An 18,503-nucleotide genomic window follows, 5' to 3' on the forward strand; every position below is an offset into this window, starting at 1 on the left:
CTTTGTTGTCTTTCACAGGTGTATTTGGAGCTCAGGACTATGGCTGTTGGGTGGCAGAGCCCTGAGCATTCAGGGCTCATGGCAGAGTCCATGTAACGCAGAGGTTACTGGGCTGCTGAGCTGACCTCTCCTGTTGTGTTTATCTCTGTTCCTTGTAAAGTTCTGGCCAGAGAAACACCTGGGGGCCCATTATGTATCCTCAGCCTTGGGCATGATGGTTGCAGAGTTTTAGAAACATTTAAAGAGCCGTTTCCAAAGCAGTTGTAGGATCTGAAGAGTTGCCCTATCTTAGTCTTCTTGGCACTATCGCAGATAAAAGAGGCAGAGTCAACATTTTAGTTTTGTTTCTAGCCTGGAGGCTAAACACCAGAGGCTAAATATTAGGGGCTAAGATTTCAGTTTTTTCCCCTCCCCCCCCCACTCCCTTTCTTCTTTTGGTTCTTGATTTTGGCTTGTTCTGATTATCTTTGTTGTTACTTTGACATTAGCCATGCAGAGTGTTTTGGTGCTTTGCCAAATAAAAAGTAATCATATTTTTTCATCAAGATTTCCTATTTAAGTAATTTTTTTTGTTTTTCATTCAAAAATAGGCTTATAATAGTCTTTGACATAAGAGTATTTGTGTGGTATATTCATTTTAATATCAGAATTAACCATTGAGTTCCCCTCGTGGCTCAGCAGAAACAAATCCGACTAGGAACCATGAGGTTGCAGGTTTGATCCCTGACCTCGCTCAGTGGGTTAAGGATCCGGCGTTGCCATGAGCTATGGTGTAGATCACAGATTTGGCTCAGATCTGCTGTTGCTGTGGCTCTGGCGTAGGCCGGTGGCTATAGCTCTGATTAGACCCCTAGCTTGGGAACCTCCATATGCCACGGGAGCGGTCCTAGAAAAGGCAAAAAATAATAATAAATTCAAGCTATGCATTTAAAAAAAAAAGAGAATTAATCATTGAGATTCACTGTGTGCTGGTTATATCCACACATGCACACCCCTACATTTTCTTCTTGTTATTGGGTCTGGAAATGTTTTATTTGTTCCTTTATTTCCATTTCATTTCATTCATTCATTCCCATCCCAGCAAACTTCCAGAAAGAATATGAAGGTGTTTACTTCATACGTAGATTTTCTGATTCAACTCCCACGGCAGCCTTTGTGAGGAAAGCAGCACTGAGACTGGTTTCTCTCCCACCCAGAGATGAGAACCTGAACCATCAGAGAGGTTTTATTTTGCTCTGATGGTGGCAGGGATTGTACTAGAACTAGAATGGGTCCTCCATTCTGTCACTGTTATATTATCTCACATGTACTCGACTTCCTCTGATTATAGCTCAGTCAGACAGATTCACGTCGTGCAGACTCAAGCATTCAAGTGAATACCTGACAGATAGTCACTGAGCACCTGTTGGGTGCCTTTTAGTTGTGGGGATGCAGTGGTGAGAACAGATGTAATCTCTGCTCTCCTGGAGTTCAATAAATAAGTAAACACATAAATACACAAGGTAGTTTTCAAATAGTGATAATTGGCTTTGAAGGAAATAAAATGAGATGGAAAATAAAATGGGCTGTAACTTCAGTTTGGAGAGTCAGGGGCAGCTTCTTTGAGAAGGTGACAGTAGGTGTCTTCTCTGGGTGAGGGGCGGCAGCATTAGGTTTTGGAAGATACGAAAAGGAGATTGTTCCCTAGTGCCCTCAAGAAACCTATGACATGGAATTTCTCTAATCTCTATTTTTAAGACCAGCCAACAGCTGACGATTTTTTTTAATCCGACTCATTTTTATCTAATGTATTATATTAAAATCTGCATGTTGGAAATTTAAAATTCTTGCATAGGACCCGAGCAGTGCTTTTTCTCCAGATTTTCCACTCACTACTTATATCTTCCCTAGAACACTACAGTTCCTCATTCTTGTGTGCGTATTATGTGAGTGAGCAGACATCTCTCTGTCACTTTAGCCCCACTTTTTTTTCAGATTTTTTTTTTAATGGTGTCTATGCTTTTCTTGCTTTGCTAACCTTGCATTTATTTCCCTGCAGATCTCAACATCTGCTGCAATTTGACTACTCAGGTTAGTGAAAATTCACCCATTTATCAGTTTTGTGCCTTAGGCAGTGTTCACCAGCATTCTCCTACTTGATGAATAAGGATCTTTACTTTTCTGGCTACTTGTGACTCATTAATGGTGAAGTTAAATATCTGCAGAACACTTGCATCAAAACAGACTAGTTGGGGTTTTTTTTATTTTCGAGTATTTTTTTCTCTCAAATTGTAATGCACTAGCATAGGAACATGATAGGAAGACAATACATAATGAATATGTAAGAAATCTAGGAAACCAGTCGTTACAAATAAACTAAACAGAGCTGCTGTTTTTAGGAAGGTTAGAGTAAGTTTGTCCTGTGTTCCAAATTATATTTATTTAGCCAAACGTAAGTATTTACAAATATTTCAACAGTAGTTTTTATAAATGATGCATGGTTTATTCAGGCATTAAAATCATCCCTAGCATGTAGGCCCCAGACTACTGAAAGAGTTAAAATTTGTGGGGGAGAAAGAACTCCACAAGTATTTAAGAATATCTGATTTTAACTTTAGTTGAAAAGCAGCAGGAGTTCCCATCGTGGTGCAGTGGTTAACGAATCCAACTAGGAACCATGAGGTTGTGGGTTCAATCCCTGGCCTCGCTCAGTGGCTACAGCTCCAATTAGACCCCTAGCTTAGGAATCTCCATATGCCATGGGAGCGGCCCTAGAAAAAAGGCAAAAAGACAAAAAAAAAGAAAAAAAAAGAAAAAAAAGAAAAAAAAAAGCAGCAGAGGCATACTTTTGTTAGGGCCCTTATATTGTATGATGAGTTCAATGTAAGTATGGGAACGGCTGGTGAAGACTGTGGATTTATCTACAAAATACATTGGGGAGGTTTGTGTGGGAAGTGTCCTAACACCTCGGGAAATGATAAAGAAGAAACAGGTAAGGTAGACTAGACAAGAGTAGGGACACAGCCTCCTTGTCATTGTTCCATTCCCAGTACCTGGCATGCGCTTGGCACTCAAATACTTTTTGCCCAGTTGCAGGTTGAGCTCATGAGTTGGATGAATTGCTCGAATACCAGGTTTTCTAATCGCCCTACTCTATGGCCACTTTTCATTCTAATGGTCCTGTATGTTCTTCTTCAAATTCTTTTTTCTTTGATCGTCCATATATAACCCCAGCAGGTGAGAACAGTTTTAGCTCTGTTCTACAGGGAAAGGAATTTGTTGGTTTTGAGACTTTTCTCTGTGTCAGGGTGTGGTTTAACACTTAAATAATAGAAGTAAAAATATGCTTATCTGGACTAGTTTCAATGTGGAGTGATTTAAAGATATGGAAACTGGGAGGCAAGAGGTACGTAGTCAGCAGTGCTGAGGTGAAATAACACCTCTTAGGCATTGTTATATCTCCCAAGCTGCTTCCAGGAAAATGAGGTGCCTGAGGGGACCATAGCTCAACAAGTAGCCAGCAGATGCCCCGCCCCTCTTGACTCATGCACACATCTGGAATTTTAACTGTTGCCACATGATTATTTAAGTTATGAAGCATCAGAATAGCCTCAGCATAAATCAAGTATTCCTGTCCCTGCTTCATTGTATCTGCTTCTGTGGATACATGGTTTTCATTTATACACTTCTTCCTCCAAAGCACTGAGGCTGTCTCAGAGACTTTTCACAGTTCCCTGCTAGTGTCTCCTGGCTCCTGTCCATCAGCTCTCAGGGCCACTATGAGTCCTGTTGGGACTGTCCAGCCCTGGGGTCCCCCTCCTGACACTTCCTTTGAGGTGCTTTCTAAGCTCTGTATTATGTTCCCCTTAGCAGCAACCTTAGATATGTCCCATATCTAGAGCAATGTGTCAAACCAGAGCCTTGTTTTCTCTCCTGAGACAAAATCCCTAGTTCATAAAACCTAACTATACACATAGTTTATAAAAAAAAAGAAAAATCAATAATGCCGTATATCATAAGGAGAAATAAAAGGTAATTTCAAATAAAATAATGTGTATTTTAAAAGGTAATGCTTGATACATGCGATGACATGGATAAACCTTGAAGACACTATGAGAAATGAAACAAGCCAGTCACAAAAGATCACATACTGTATGATTCCATTCAGATGAGGTATCTAGAGTAGTTGTTATTTAATGGGTACAGAACTTCAGTTTAAGAAAATGAAAAAAAAAAATTTTTTTTTTTCCTTTTTAGGCCACACCTGTGGCATGTGGAGGTTCCCAGGCTAGAGGTCAAATCCGAGCTGTAGCTGCTAGCCACAACCACGTGGGATCCGAGCTATGTCTGTGACCAAACACCACAGCTCACAGCAACACCGGATCCTTAACCCACTGAGTGAGGCGAGGGATCAACCCTGCAAACTCACGGTTCCTAGTCGGATTTGTTAACCACTGAGCCGCGATGGGAACGCCAAGAAAATTAAAAAGTTCTAAAGATGGATAGGTGATGCTGATTGCACAAGAAGGTGAAAGTACTTAATGCCACTGAACTGTGGCAAAAAGGTAATGCTTGAGCACAACTCTATCAGAAAGATAAAAATAGCCTTCACAGATTCCTAAAACACCCCCAAGGAGTGGTACTGTTCACATTGTGAACCAGTGTGCAATATTGGGCTTGAAACCCAGAAACTGAAGCCCTAAGCTCTTAGACTCCGAGGCAGAGCTTAATTTGACTCCAGAGACTCTCCCCCTACTATGTATGGGTAGACTTTTCAATTTTCAGTCCATTAGATGTTTTTCTCTCTGCTCTGCCAGCTCTCTCAATCCAGGCCACTCAGGCTTTGTATTTTCTTATCTATCCTCCTGCAGGGTGTGGTCCTTTTCTTCCTGAACATTTTAAGATCACACACAAGATAGGACCGAACATGTTTAAAGTAATGTTAAGGAGTTCCCATTGTGGCTTTGAGGTAATGAACCCTGACTAGTATCCATGAGGACGTGGGTTCAATCCCTGGCCTCGCTCAGTGGGTTAAGGATCCGACGTTGCTGTGGCTGTGGTGTAGGCCAGTGGCTACAGCTCTGATTTGACATCTAGCCTGGGAATTTTCATATGCCACAGGTGTGGCCCTAAAAAGCCAAAATAAATAAATAAATAAATAAAATAATGTTAATCACTACCCCTCAATTCTGAAAATTTTTATTCTTAAGAAAGGGTAAAAAATTGGGGTAGACAATCTCAGAAGTATGTGGAATGATAACAGTGGAAGGAAAACTGATCTGGGCCTAATCATAACAATTTTTAATCTTCATTCACATAAATTACCAAGAGTCTACACATCTTTCTTTGCTCAAGAAGAAACAGAACTGTTTAAGTTTTGGTAATTTACAGAATATATGGCTTATTAGCATTCTAGCCAGGGTCATTAAATAAAGTTATAAAATTACCCAGAATCCTAGTGATGTAAATACTTTCTGAAATTACCCCTTCTTATTTTAAGACTCTCTTAAACTTATAAAATTTAACCTCAATCGAACTAGCCCTTTGTTGGGTGCATTTGCTCATTTTGGACTACTTTTCCAAATTCATACAGTTGAACTCTTGATTAGAAACTCCATAAACCACACCTGTCTCTCTGCATCTGTGTTTAGCTGATCGGTGATTTTTATCACCAGATAAATCTAGGAGTAAGTTTAAAAGAGCATATCCCCCCACCCCACCCCGTGCTTTTTTTTTTTTTTTAAACAAATGCAAACATGGAGACGCATGATGCCACAGAACCAGGAGTCCATGCGTCACCACTGAGTGTCTTCAGAGGGCTCCACTGAGGGTTAGTCAGTCCGTCATGGAGCCAAGCTGTGGGTCATGGCCCAGCTCCCCACCAGCATCCTGACCAGAGTAGAGGCAGTTTTCCTCCTTCACATATAGCTACTATCTTAACACTTTCCAGCCCATTGGGTTCATCCAGACCAGCCAGGAACCAAGGGTCTGAGAGAGTGGTGAACCTGGTGTGCCAAGAATGATACTCCAAGAAAGAAACTGTTCAGAATCAAACTTGGGTTGAGGTGGAGTGAATAAAAATTTAAATAAACCAACAGGGAGTTCCCATCGTGGCTCAGCCATTACAAATCTGACTAGTATCCATGAGGATCCCTGGCCTTGCTCAGTGGGTTAAGGATGTGGCATTGCCGTGAGCTGTGGTGTAGGTTGCAGACTCGATATGCTGTGGTTGGGGCCCTAAAAAAAGAAAAGAAAAGAAAAGAAAATTTAAGTTACCTAAAAAATCCTAGTGGCTTATTTTCTGTTCTAAGATGAAGTCTATCTGAATTTCTGAAATTCAGGATTATTTGACCTGACATCTAAATCTATAGTGGTTTTGACTGATCGTTCCTCTAAAACATTTTGCTAAAATTTTTATCAGCTCTAAATAATGCCGTGTCAGAGATGGACCTTTTCGTTTATTTTTTTAATCTAAGGAAAATTACTTTTGAAGCAAAAAGAAAAATAATAAAGGATTTAAAGAATTTTTAGAGTTAGAAAATGTTTTCATGGGGAAAAAAAATGTAATTGTAATGTATACATGTAAGGATAACTTGATCCCCTTGCTGTACAGTGGGAAAAGAAAGAAAAAAAAGAAAATGTTTTCAAAATCAGACCAAGATTTTCAAACCATCAGCCATCTTCCTTCCTTCCAAACTCTTCTCTTTCTACCCCTTGGTGGCTGTTAAATAGATCTTCCTGTATGCTCGTCCCTCTTTTTTCTCAGTCCTGACTTCCATGTGTCTTAATGCCATGTGTGATTTCTGGCACCATGGAAACCTGTCTTAATGACATGGAAAGACTGGCTGTTTCAAAAAGCAAACAGAAGCCAACTACCCATGCCTCCTAGAGTCCTGCCAGGCCAAAGGTCTGCTCTCCACTGGGTCAGCTGCCTTGGCGGCAGGGGTACCTGCACCACAGGTTTAGTCACGACTAATATCTTATTAGTAAAAGGACACTTGGCTGCCAAGACGGTAGTCCTTCAAAATGTTGGCAGGCAAGGAAATTCCATGTTTTCAAGGACATTTGAGAGCTGTTGTATTTCAAAGGATAGTCGATCAGTTCATAGTTGAGGCTGGCCTAATCAATGATTATCCTAATGCCCATACAGCTCTATTTCAATATTAAGATGTGAAAGGGTTTAATTGTATGTAGCCAACTCTATGGACTTGGTTTTCTGCTATCTGCAGTCACCTTGCTGGGCTTGCTGGTGTGAGGTGCCCCTGTAAAAAAAGTCCTCAGGGAATGCCCTACTGGTCTCATTTCCTTTTGTTTTCTTAGCAAAAACAGAAGATAGGGAAAACAGGCAGGAAAAAGAACCCAAACCAAACCGTCATTCCATGCAGAAGATTGCTGTTCATCTTCCTTTGAAGTCAAAGGGTAGTGTAAAGTTTTGATTTGCAACCAAATCTGAGATTATCCATTAACCACTCTCGCAGGCCTCCTACTCCCTTGCAAATGTACATCTGATTTTTAAAGGGGCCAGGCTCTTTTCTTTGTGTTTACCTTTATACATGTAGCTTTAAGTCAAATGGTCTTTTAGAGTTAGAGAGTAGCTTTTCGGATGGTGAAAGGATGTATTCTTAGAAATTACTCTAAACTGCATGCAGATAAAAGGCACCCAACTGAAACTGCTCATCTCAAGAGTGAGCCGCGAGTAAGAGCTGTGAGCCCAGCATCCCTGTATGTAGGTGGGAAGCTGCAGAGGTCCTCCTAAGTGCCAGAACCCCATTTGGGGGTGTACCATGGAATCATAAATGATACAGGTCCCCTATCCCCAGCAAGAGTTTATTCTCTTAGAGACAAAAGGGGTGCCCATGACCACCTGTGGTCCACCCTCTTCAGCTTGGTGGTGTGGATCTCAAGAGAAGGGCAGAGCGTCAGGGAATCAAATGCTCACAGACCAGGACAGATGATGACTCTGTGCCTGGAATCTCTTTATCTCCCAAAGGGCACAGTAACTGCAACAACCTGGGTGATAAATAGTGGTATTAGGGCTCTTCTTCTTGGTTTCTGCAAAGGCAGTTGTCGTTCTCTTGGTCCCATTGCTCTGTTGGGCCTGGTTTGACCCTGCTCTCCTGGTATTGCTAAAATACTGCCTTTGTTAGCACTTGATACTTGAGTCATTCAGCTGTTACTGCAAGTCCAGTGTCAGAAATAAAGCTAGTTACCTCTGTTTTATGTTTCCTATGGTTTTTTCTCCTCTCTTAACTACTCTTTCCCAAAGATATATAGTTTAACTTGTATGTACCAAAGTTTTATCGTATTTTTATGTAAACGATTACATGCATATTACATAAAAGGCATTAAACAGAAACCACCCATCCCCTTAAAAAGGTCAAGGGAGGACAGTAAGGCTGGTGGCCGTCAGTCATGGCAGAGCCAGATAACACAATCTTAGAAAACAGTACGGTTTTTTCTTTTCTCTTTTCTTTTCTTTTTTCTTTCTTCCTTCCTTCCTTCCTTCCTTTCTGTCTTCCTTTCTGTCTTTCTTTCTGTCTTTTTTTGTTTTTTTGTTTTTTTAGGGCTGCACTGGTGGCATATGGAGGTTTCCAGGCCAGGGGTCTAATCGGAACTACAGCTCTGGCCTACACCACAGCCACAGCAACATAGGATCTGAGCCGCATTTGCGACCTACACCACAGCTCACGGCAACGCCAGATCCTTTAACCCACTGAGAGAAGCCAGGGATTGAACCCGTGTCCTCATGGATACTAGCAGGGTTTGTTAATTGCTGAGCCATGACAGGAACTCCAACAGTACCATTTTCTAAGGTAATAATGGGACTTCTGGACCAGTGGCCTCCTTGTTTTGCAGATGCCTACATCACTGGATTTCTGGGGCTTTTGTAAGTAAAGGGGCTTGGGGTTCCCATCTGTTGGGCCATCTTCTATTGTGAAACCATCTGTCGAAGAGAAGCTTGAGTTTCTAGTGCACTCACATCAGCTGTGCTGGAGCTGGTCTTGTCCTGTGGCTGCCCGTGGAGCTCTCTTCATGGCTGACTCAGCCAGAGGACGTGGCCTAGGTCCTCAGTGGAAGAGAATACTTGTGTCTCAGTGTCTGGCCCTGCAGCTCTGCGGTGGGGAAGAGGTGCAGGGGGGAGAAGCTGGTGCTGAGGCCAGTCCAGTGAGGCGGTCACTTTCTCAGGCTGCCACCTCTGACCTCTCAAAAGCGGATCTGCCTCAGGGCTCTGGTGAGGGGAGAACTTCCCCGTTCAGTTGGCTGGTCAGCAGCACGCCATCCACAGAGAGGCTGTCTCAGCACTTATTAAAATGGAGGTACTTAGGAGGAAAGGGAGTTAACCATGAACTTGTTTGTCTCTTTTCCTTCTTTTTCACTCATGGATAAAGAAGGGGCAGATATTGTGGGATCAAAGTTCTTGGTTATCTCTGGATAACGAAACAATAATAGGGGTGTCGCACAATCCAAAAGTGACTTCTGTGGTTAGCGAGAGTTGTTGTTTGAATGATGGCAGAAGTTTCAAGCTGTCAGTCAGCAGAGTCTGGCAATCCCTGAGAGGTGTGCAGCCCTGGAGTAAATAGATGTTTGAGAATAGAAATGAAAGACTAATTCCTACATATCTGGATAAAGTTTATTTATTTATTTATTTATTTTTAGGGCCACACCTGCGGCATACGGACGTTCCCAGGCTAGGGGTCCAGTTGGAGCTGCAGCTGCCAGCCTGCACTACAGCCACAGCAACAACGCAGGATCCGAGCCTTGTCTGCGACTTATGCCGCAACTCATGGCAATGCTGGATCCTTAACCCACTTATTGAGGCCAGGGATCAAACATGCATCCTCAGGAAAATGGGTCAGGTTCTTAACCCGCTGAGCCACAATGGGAACTCCTGGATAAAGTTTACTTTAAACATTTACTGGACAAGATGTTATCCCCTGTGTAGATAGTTTCTTCTGATGGAGCTTTGTCTTGGTTTAAATAAGTTAGATTAAATATGGAAACATCTTTTCAACATGCATGTGACTCTGTTGGAAATAGCAGTTTCACCCAATATTCATGCCTTCTGCTAAACTGAAATGTGTGCCAAGCTCCAGAGGATGAGGTATGGGCAGAGATTTGTGAACTAGTTGGTAGCAATCATGGGAGGCCCAGGCTGCCCGTAGAGCACACCAGCTCTCCTGAGTACCACTCCCCTCCATGAGGAAGGGTCTCTCAGGCCCAGGGACGCAGCACCTCCAGATTCTGTTCTCTAGTCCCCCAGATACCCTCACTTCCTGACAAAAACAAAAACCCCCACGACGTTTTTATTTTGCAAATTTTGGATGAGGGTGGGGAAATAGGTATTAGAAGCTTGAAGTTCACACTTCATTTAAACAACCATGACAAGAGTAACAAAATTCAATGAAATAATGCTTCTCATAGCTGAAGAACTAAGTTTCCACTTAAGCATAATTTGAATTTACCAAATTTTCTTTATTTCAAAAGACTGAAAACATTTCACCTTATTACTTCTTTTAAGGATTACGAACTAGAGCAGGGGTAGGAGTTCTCTTGTCGGTGCAGCAGGTTAAGGATCTGGTGTTGTCACTGCAGCAGCTCAGGTCACTGCTTTGTCTCGGGGTTGACCTCTGGCCTGGGAACTTTTACATGCCATGAGTGCGCCCAAAAGAAAAAGGTAGAGCAGGGGATGGAGTTCCTATGTGGCTCAGTGGTAACAAACCCAACTAGTATCCATGAGGATGTGGGTTCAATCCCTAGCCTTGCTCAGTCGGTTAAGGATCCACTGTTGCCATGCACTGTGGTGTAGGTCACAGATCCCGAGTTGCTGTGGCTGTGGTGTAGGCTGGCATCTACAGCTCCGAGTCGACCCCTAGCCTGGGAACCTTTTTAGGGTGTGGCCCTAAAAAGCAGGAAAAAAAAAAAAAGGAAAGCAGGGGAAAAAAGAAACCACTAAGAAAGGAGAACAGCAGTTTGGCAGGTGGGTGTTTTTAGTTTTATCAAAAGAATGACTGGTAAACTCAGTCTCTTTTGAATACTAAAGAATGCTTCTTAAGGGGAGTTCCCATTGTGCCACCCCATAAATGAATCCGACTAGTAACCACGAGGACATGGGTTTGATTCCCAGTCTCACTCAGTGGGTTAAGGATCCAGCGTTGCTGTGAGCTTTGGTGTAAGTCACCGATGTGGCTAGGATTCAGTGTTGCTGTGGCTGTGGTGTAGACTGGCAGCTACGGTTCAGATTCGACTCCTAGCCTGGGAATTTCCATATGCTGCAGGTGCAGCCCTAAAAAGGAAGAAAAAAAAAAATGTCTCTTTAAAAGTTATACTAGATCCTTTCGGTGTTTCCTGAATGGATTGATAATTAGAGTCTGGACTCAAATTCCAAATAAAGTTGATGAACACACACAAATACATCTCACCTGCCTTCTATCAGGTTATTCGTTTTCTTCAGAATTGAACTGGAATCCATCTCTGATAAGGACCTAGAAGAATTAGGCAGTTTGAGGTAACTTTTTTTTTTTTTGTCTTTTTGTCTTTTTTCTAGGGCCTCTTTCCTTGGCATATGGAGGTTCCCAGGCTAGGGGTTGAATCGGAGCTGTAGCTGCTGGCCTACGCCAGAGCCACAGCAACGCCAGATCCAAGCCTCGTCTGCGACCTACACCACAGCTCACGGCAACGCTGGATCGTTAACCCACTGAGCGAGGCCAGGGATCGAACCTGCAACCTCATAGTTCCTAGTCGGATTCGTTAACCACTGAGCCACAATGGGAACTCCTGAGGTAACTTTTATCAATAGCTGTTTTATCTTTGAGCCACAAGTGAATCTTAGACCATGTCTTGTAGCCATGTTTTTAAAAGTTAAAAAAAAAAAAACAACAACCCACAAATGTAATGTGCCAGGTGAGGCAGCAGCTGGACAGAGGATCAGAGGCATAGCAGGGAGGACTTATTGGTCAAACTAGGAGCTTGAGCTTCACCCTGAAGGCTGTGGGGCCATAAAAGGATCTTAAGCAGAGCATTTGTTTTTAATGTTGAACTTGATCTGGTGATCTCTGAGAATACAGACTAGAGATTTGGGAGTGGGAGTTCTAGCAGGAAGGTTTTTTGTTTCTTTGTTCGTTTTTGCCTTTTTTTTTTTTGCTTTTAAGGGCTGCACCTGCAGTATATGGAAGTTCTCAGGCTAGGGGTGAAGTCAGAGCTACTGCCGCAGGCCTACACCACAGCCACAGCAACACCAGATCCCCGACCCACTGAGTGAAGGCAGGGATTGAACCCTCATCCTCATGGATCCTAGTTGCATCGTTTCCACTGTGCCACAACGGGAACTCAAGAAAGCGTGTTAAAGGCTATTGTAATGGTCCAGGTAAGGAGTGATAACCCAAAGTAAAACACTGTAGGGAACATGGACCACAGGAGGTGTGGCTGAGAGATCCAGAGGTAAAATAATCCGAATTTAGTGGTGATGCTGGATCAGGAGGGCGGGCTCATCTAGGATGGTTGTCCAGTTTCTACCTGGGGAGTTGGGCCACCAGGCGTGTTAACTGGAGTGGAGGGAGGCAGCTTGTGAGGGCAGGTGGGTGCAGCAGGGGGCATGCTGGCTTCGGTGCGCATCTGGGACAGGCTGGTAGGGATGTCTGGGTCACATAGACGAGTCTGCTTATGTGTAGTTAGATGCCAGAAAGTTTGTGCAGGAACACTCAAAACTTAAGGTGCCAACGAAAACTGGGGCAGTAACAAGGACAGGGATGGAAGGGTCAGGTAATCAAGAAAGCTCTATGGAAAAGGTGGGGCTTAAGCAGAGTCTTTAAAAGTCAGTAAAAGAGGCAGCAGAAATGTGTCGACGAGAAGCTATCAGATGTAAAGTTTAAGCAACACCATAAGTAAGCCCTTCCTGCTGGGCCAGATGGGATTAGGGCTGAGATCAAAGCTGGCCTAATGCAGTTTGTAGACCTGTTGTGTTTGGCATGCATGGGGTTGGTCATGCAGTGTTGTGAGTTTTAGTTAGATGCCAGCATTTCCACACAGAAATCCAGGTTTCTGACTTCTCTTTAAAATAAAAGGTGGCTGTAAAGTTGATTTGGCAGCACAGCAGTCCTAGGGAGTTCCCTTGTGGCGCAGTGGTTTGGGGTGCTGCTGTGGCAAGTGTTCGATCCCTGGCCCCAGAACTTTCATATGCCATCGGTGCAGGCAAAAAACAAACAAAAAAAAAACCAGAAAGCCACTGATGGTCCTGTATGGTAGTGGTCGACTGAGTGTATGCTCTCCCTCTCCAGCGTGTCTGTTTCACTTTTTTTTTTAATATGAGTTTTATTTTTTCCACTATGATTGGTTTGCAGTGTTCTGTCAATTTCTACTGTACAGCAAAGTGACCCAGTCATACACACATATTCTTTTTCTCACATTATCCTCCATCATGTTCTATCACAAGTGACTAGATGTAGTTCCCTGTGCTATACAGCAGGATCTCATTGCTTATCCATTCCAAATGCAATAGTTTGCATCTACTGACCCCAAACGCCCAGTCCATCCCACTCCCTCCTCCTCCCCCTTGGCAACCACAAGTCTGTTCTCCAAGTCCGTGAGCTTCTTTTCTGTGGAAAGGTTCATTTGTGCTGTACATTAGTTTCCAGATATAAGTGATATCATATGGTTATTTGTCTTTCTCTTTCTGACTTAATTCACTTAGTATGAGAGTCTCTAGTTCCATGTATGTTTCACTCTTTTATGCTGTTTGCCTGAGTCCTCTAGACATTTGAGTTTTCTGAGTCCAGGACTGGTGGGTAATAAAGTTACAGAGATAGATTACTGACAGATTATAGAGGGCTTTTGAGGGTGGGGGAGGGCAGTACCCATGGCACATGGATGTTCCCCAGCCAGGGATCAAACCCGCACCAAAGCAGTAACCAGAGCCACAGCAGTGACAACACCAGATCCTTAACCTGCTAAGCCACTGGGGGGAACTCCAATATGGAAGGTTTTTAATATCAAACTAAGGGGTATAAATGTAGTCCATGGGCAACTGATGAATAAGGGATTGATGAGACTGAAGCTATAAGAAGGAGAATTATTCTGGACCAGTGTGAAAATTCAGAAGTTAGGGAGAACAGTGAGCTGGTTTTGAAAAGGAAAAGACAGATATGATGGTGTTGGTATATCCAGGTAGGCTTAAAAAATGCAAAACAGAGGAGTACCTGTTATGGCTTAGTGGTAACAAACCTGACTAGTATCCATGAGCACACAGGTTTGATCCCTGACCTCGCTAAGTGGATTAAGGATCCATTGTTGCCGTGAGCTGTGGTGCAGGTTGCAGATGTGGCTTGGATCTGGCGTTGCTGTGGCTGTGGTATAAGCCGACAGCTACAGCTCCAATTCACCCCCTACCCTGTGAACTTCCATGTGCCATGAGTGAGGCCCTAAAAAGAACCCCCCCCCAAAAAAAATGTGAAATGGAGGTCTTTTAAGGAGATGATACCTAGAAAGGCTCCAAGTGCCACATGCAAACCATCTGGACCACTGAGCCTTCTGGGAAATGTGCTTTGCAGGCTTTCAGAATTCAGGCTGATGTTCAGGGTAGAACAGTGAGTCTGATTGTTTGAAACAACTGTGTGATTTCAGAGAAAGCAGTGGGAGTACAGACATGTTCTGTCCTTGCTGTGAGCGCGGACAGGGGCTCAATGAGCAAGGGGTGGAAAGTGGGAGCAAAGTTTTTGTTATGGGGTGCTGATCCTAGGGTTTTGTCACCCATTGTAACACCTGCTAGTCACTCCTTTTAAAACATTGTCAGGTTGTGAATTTGCAGTCACTGCTCTAAGTAGACAGTAAATTGAGAGGAAAGGTCCTTTTTTAAAAAAATGACTATATTAACATTTTATCACTATTAACTGTGTGTCAGGCCCTAAGTTCTTTGCATAGATTTTTTTTTTTTGGTCTCTTTTTGCCTTTTCTAGGGCCTCTCCTATGGCATATGGAGATCCCTGGTCTAGAGGTCAAATCGGAGCTGTAGCCGCCGGCCTACACCAGAGCCACAGCAACACAAGAGCTGAGCCGCATCTGCGACCTACACCACAGCTCACGGCAACACCAGATCCTTAACCCATTGAGCAAGGCCAGGGATTGAACCCGCAACCTCATGGTTCCTAGTCGGATTTGTTAACCACTGTGCCACGACGGGAACTCCTTTGCATAGGTATTTTAATCCTCACAAGCAACCTCTTAAAGTACTGTCTCCATTCTACAGACAAGGAAGCTGAGGCCCTAGAGGTTAAGAACTTACCCGAGGTTACAAGGCTAATAAGGGATGGAACCAGGACTTAAACAGTCTCTCCAGAGGCCTTTATTTTTTTATTTTTATTTTTTTGTCTTTATAGGGCTGCACTTGAGGCATATGGAGGTTCCCAGGCTAGGGGTCTAATCAGAGCTGTAGCTGCTGGCCTATGCCAGAGCCACAGCAATGCAGGATCTGAGCTGTGTCTGTGACCTACACCACAGCTTACGGCAATGCTGGATCCTTAACCCACTGAGCAAGGCCAGGGATCGAACCCGCAACCTCATGGTTCCTAGTCGGATTTGTTTCTGCTGTGCCAAGATGGACACTCTAGAGGCCTTTCTTTAAAAACCACTGTGTTAAACCTACTCTATTTTTATCTGTTCTAATGCCACACAGTCAAACCCACAGGTAGAGAACTTTATATATTTATCCTGGAAGCTCCAGTATAACTTATTTCAGTTTGATTCAGGTCCTCCTAGAAGAGATGAAACCCCAGAATTGAGCCTTAAATTGCCTTTCAGGGGAGCAGATGGTGGGCTGGGTCCCTGGGTGACCTTGAGGGAGGACAAGGCAGCAGCATGATGTGTCCAGAGGTCTCTTTTCTTCCTTTAGCTTATGGCCAGTGGTAACCAATAAAGGGTGTGCTGTTTACCATTTATTTGCAATTTTTAATAACCCTCTTATAAAACTTCTTATTTCATGGAGTTCTCTGGTGGCTCAGCGGGTTAAGGATCCAGCCTTGTCACTGCTATGGCACAGGTTCAGTCCCTGACCTGGGAACTTGTGTGTGTCCTGGATGTGACAAAAAAAAAAAAAATCTTATTTATACAAGGTAAACCATGTTATCTTTTCTTCATGTGTTCTCATGAGAAGTTATCACAGGAAAAATTTTAGAAATATTTGAACTTGGAGGTGGGTAAGGGTCCATAACATGGTCAAGACCCCAAGGCATTTGCAGAAAGCTTCAAAGCTCATCAGGTTTTCCTGCCAGGTTCACTGTGGCTTCTTTCTCTCTGGTCTGCAGATGAAACATATGAATGACAGGTTTCAAGATGAGAAGAATAAAGAGGTGGTTCTCATGTGCATTGGTATCACTTCCGGAGTCGGACGGCTGCTTTTCGGCCGGATTGCTGATTACGTGCCTGGCGTGAAGAAAGTTTATCTACAGGTACTTGCTTAATAAGCCTTTCCCCCCACCCCCAGGACATTTTTCCTTGTCACCTAATGGCTCACTATATTTACTCATTTGCTTAAATTCTTCGGTAAAAATGAGAATTTTCTAGAACCTAGCTATTTTTACAAGCAGTTTTTCAAGGGCATAATTAGTTATGAGTGTTGGGTTTTCAACATGAGAAACTGGCGAACAGACTACAATCTTCCATGTTTTGTCATGGAAATCCACCCAACCAAAATGTTTTTTGCCCATTGCTTTTTCTAAGAATGGTTTATTTTTGGCATAGTTCTCATAGTCATGTGCCTTTTGCAATACCTTATGAAATCTGGGGGGCGGGGGGTGTCTTTTGAGTTTCTTTACTGCAGATCGCCTTCTGGGTGTGGCAGGGCGTGCTATTCCAAGATCATATTAACATTCACTTGACAAAGATTTCAGTGACTCCTCCATGCCAGATACTGTGCTGGATGCTACAGGTGAAACCTGGTCTGTGCGCTCAGTAGCCAGTGGTCTCCCGGGAAGACAGACAAAGTGGTGCTGCAGCACAGAGGCGTACTGGGTCGGCTAGGTGGGGGCCAGAGAAACATAGCCCAGGAAAGGTCTGAGCAGCCTTCCTGGGTTGGTGGAGTATTAAGAGGCGAGTAATATAGTTAAATAGATTTAAATGGCTAGGAAAAGTAGGGAAGGGTGTGGGAGTTCCCTTCATGGCTCAGCTGTCAATGAACCTGACTAGGATCCATGAGGACACAGGTTTGATCCTTGGCCTTGCTCAGTGGGTTAAGGAACCAGCATTGCCATGAGCTGTGCTATAGGTCACAGACGAGCGTCGGATCCCACCTTGCTGTGGCTCTGGCGTAGGCCAGTAGCTGTAGCTCCAATTTGACCCTCTAGCCTGGGAACCTCCATATGCCTCAGGGGTGGCCCTAAAAACCGAAAAAAAAAAAAAAAAAAAGGGAGGAAACCACATGGCAAAGAGATGGAAGTGTGACATGGTCTGTTATGTCCAGGAAGCGGAATGTTTGAATGGACTAAGGAGAGAATAGCAGAATGACTGCTGGGGGTTAGGCAGGGGTCAAGTCGGAAGGGCTTTTATGAACATGAAAGAGGCTGAGGCCTGTCCTGAGATCTACCAGGAGCCATTAGGGATTTCAAGCAAGGGAGTGAGAGGACATGAATTATATTTTATAAAGTTCAGGAGTTCCTGTTGTGGCTCAGTGGTTAATGAATCCAACTAGGAACGATGAGGTTGCGGGTTTGATCCCTGACCTTGCTCAGTTGGTTAAGGATCCGGTGTTGCCATGAGCTGGGGTATAGGTCGTAGACTTGGCTCGGATCCCACGTTGCTGTGGCTGTGGTGTAGGCCGGCAGCTACAGCTCTGATTCGACCCCTGGCCTGGGAACTTCCATATGCCGTGAGCGTGGTCCTAAAAAAACAAAATAAATAAATAAAATAAAATAAAAATAAAACTAGACAGTAGTGAAGTTTATACAACCTTATTAATGCACTAAACCCCACTGTGAATTGTTCACTTTAAATGGGTGAATTCTATGGCATTTGAAATTACATTTCAATAAATCTCTTATTCTAAAAGAATGTGGAGGTAAAGAAAAAGATTGAAACAGTGTAGGCAGGAAGAACCAGAGCAGAGATGTTGGGATCAAACAGAGAGTAAAATATGGGTACAGGGAATGCGAATTCAGTGGCGCCACCTAAGCTGGGCCTGAGATTTGTGACTCAGGAAGCCGTGGAGGGTTTTGCCGTTTATCAAGATCCATAATTCAGTAACTTAGAGGGAGATGATGAGTTCGTTTTTGTCATTTTAAGTTTGCAGTGCTTGTGGGGAAGCCAAGCTGAGTTTGGATGGAGCTCATGAAAGAGTGTGGCTAAGAGATCTGTGGGACTGTGGGATTCATGGGCTTGTGTGGGGTGACTGGAGAGGGTGGAAGGGAGACGTGAAGGGCGTGGCCAAACTGATCGGAAAAAGCGGGGCACGTGGTGGTTCTGGGGGCAGGAGTAGTCAGTAGGGTCAGTAGTGCGAAGGCAGTCCCGTTAAAGATGGAAAGGTTTTCACTGGATTTAAGATA

The 18,503-nt window shown here is 43.6% G+C and overlaps 1 protein-coding gene across 1 annotated transcript in view; it reads left to right on the plus strand.

Annotated features, from left to right (window-relative positions):
- Nucleotides 1-18,503, plus strand: part of SLC16A10 (solute carrier family 16 member 10) — a 133,053-nt gene that overhangs the window by 101,947 nt on the left and 12,603 nt on the right. The window contains 1 exon segment of the mRNA XM_047762800.1: nt 16,272-16,415. Within this exon segment, the coding sequence (XP_047618756.1) occupies nt 16,272-16,415 (144 nt within the window).

This window comes from Phacochoerus africanus, chromosome 2 (genome assembly GCF_016906955.1).
Source record: "Phacochoerus africanus isolate WHEZ1 chromosome 2, ROS_Pafr_v1, whole genome shotgun sequence".
Taxonomy (NCBI): domain Eukaryota; kingdom Metazoa; phylum Chordata; class Mammalia; order Artiodactyla; family Suidae; genus Phacochoerus; species Phacochoerus africanus.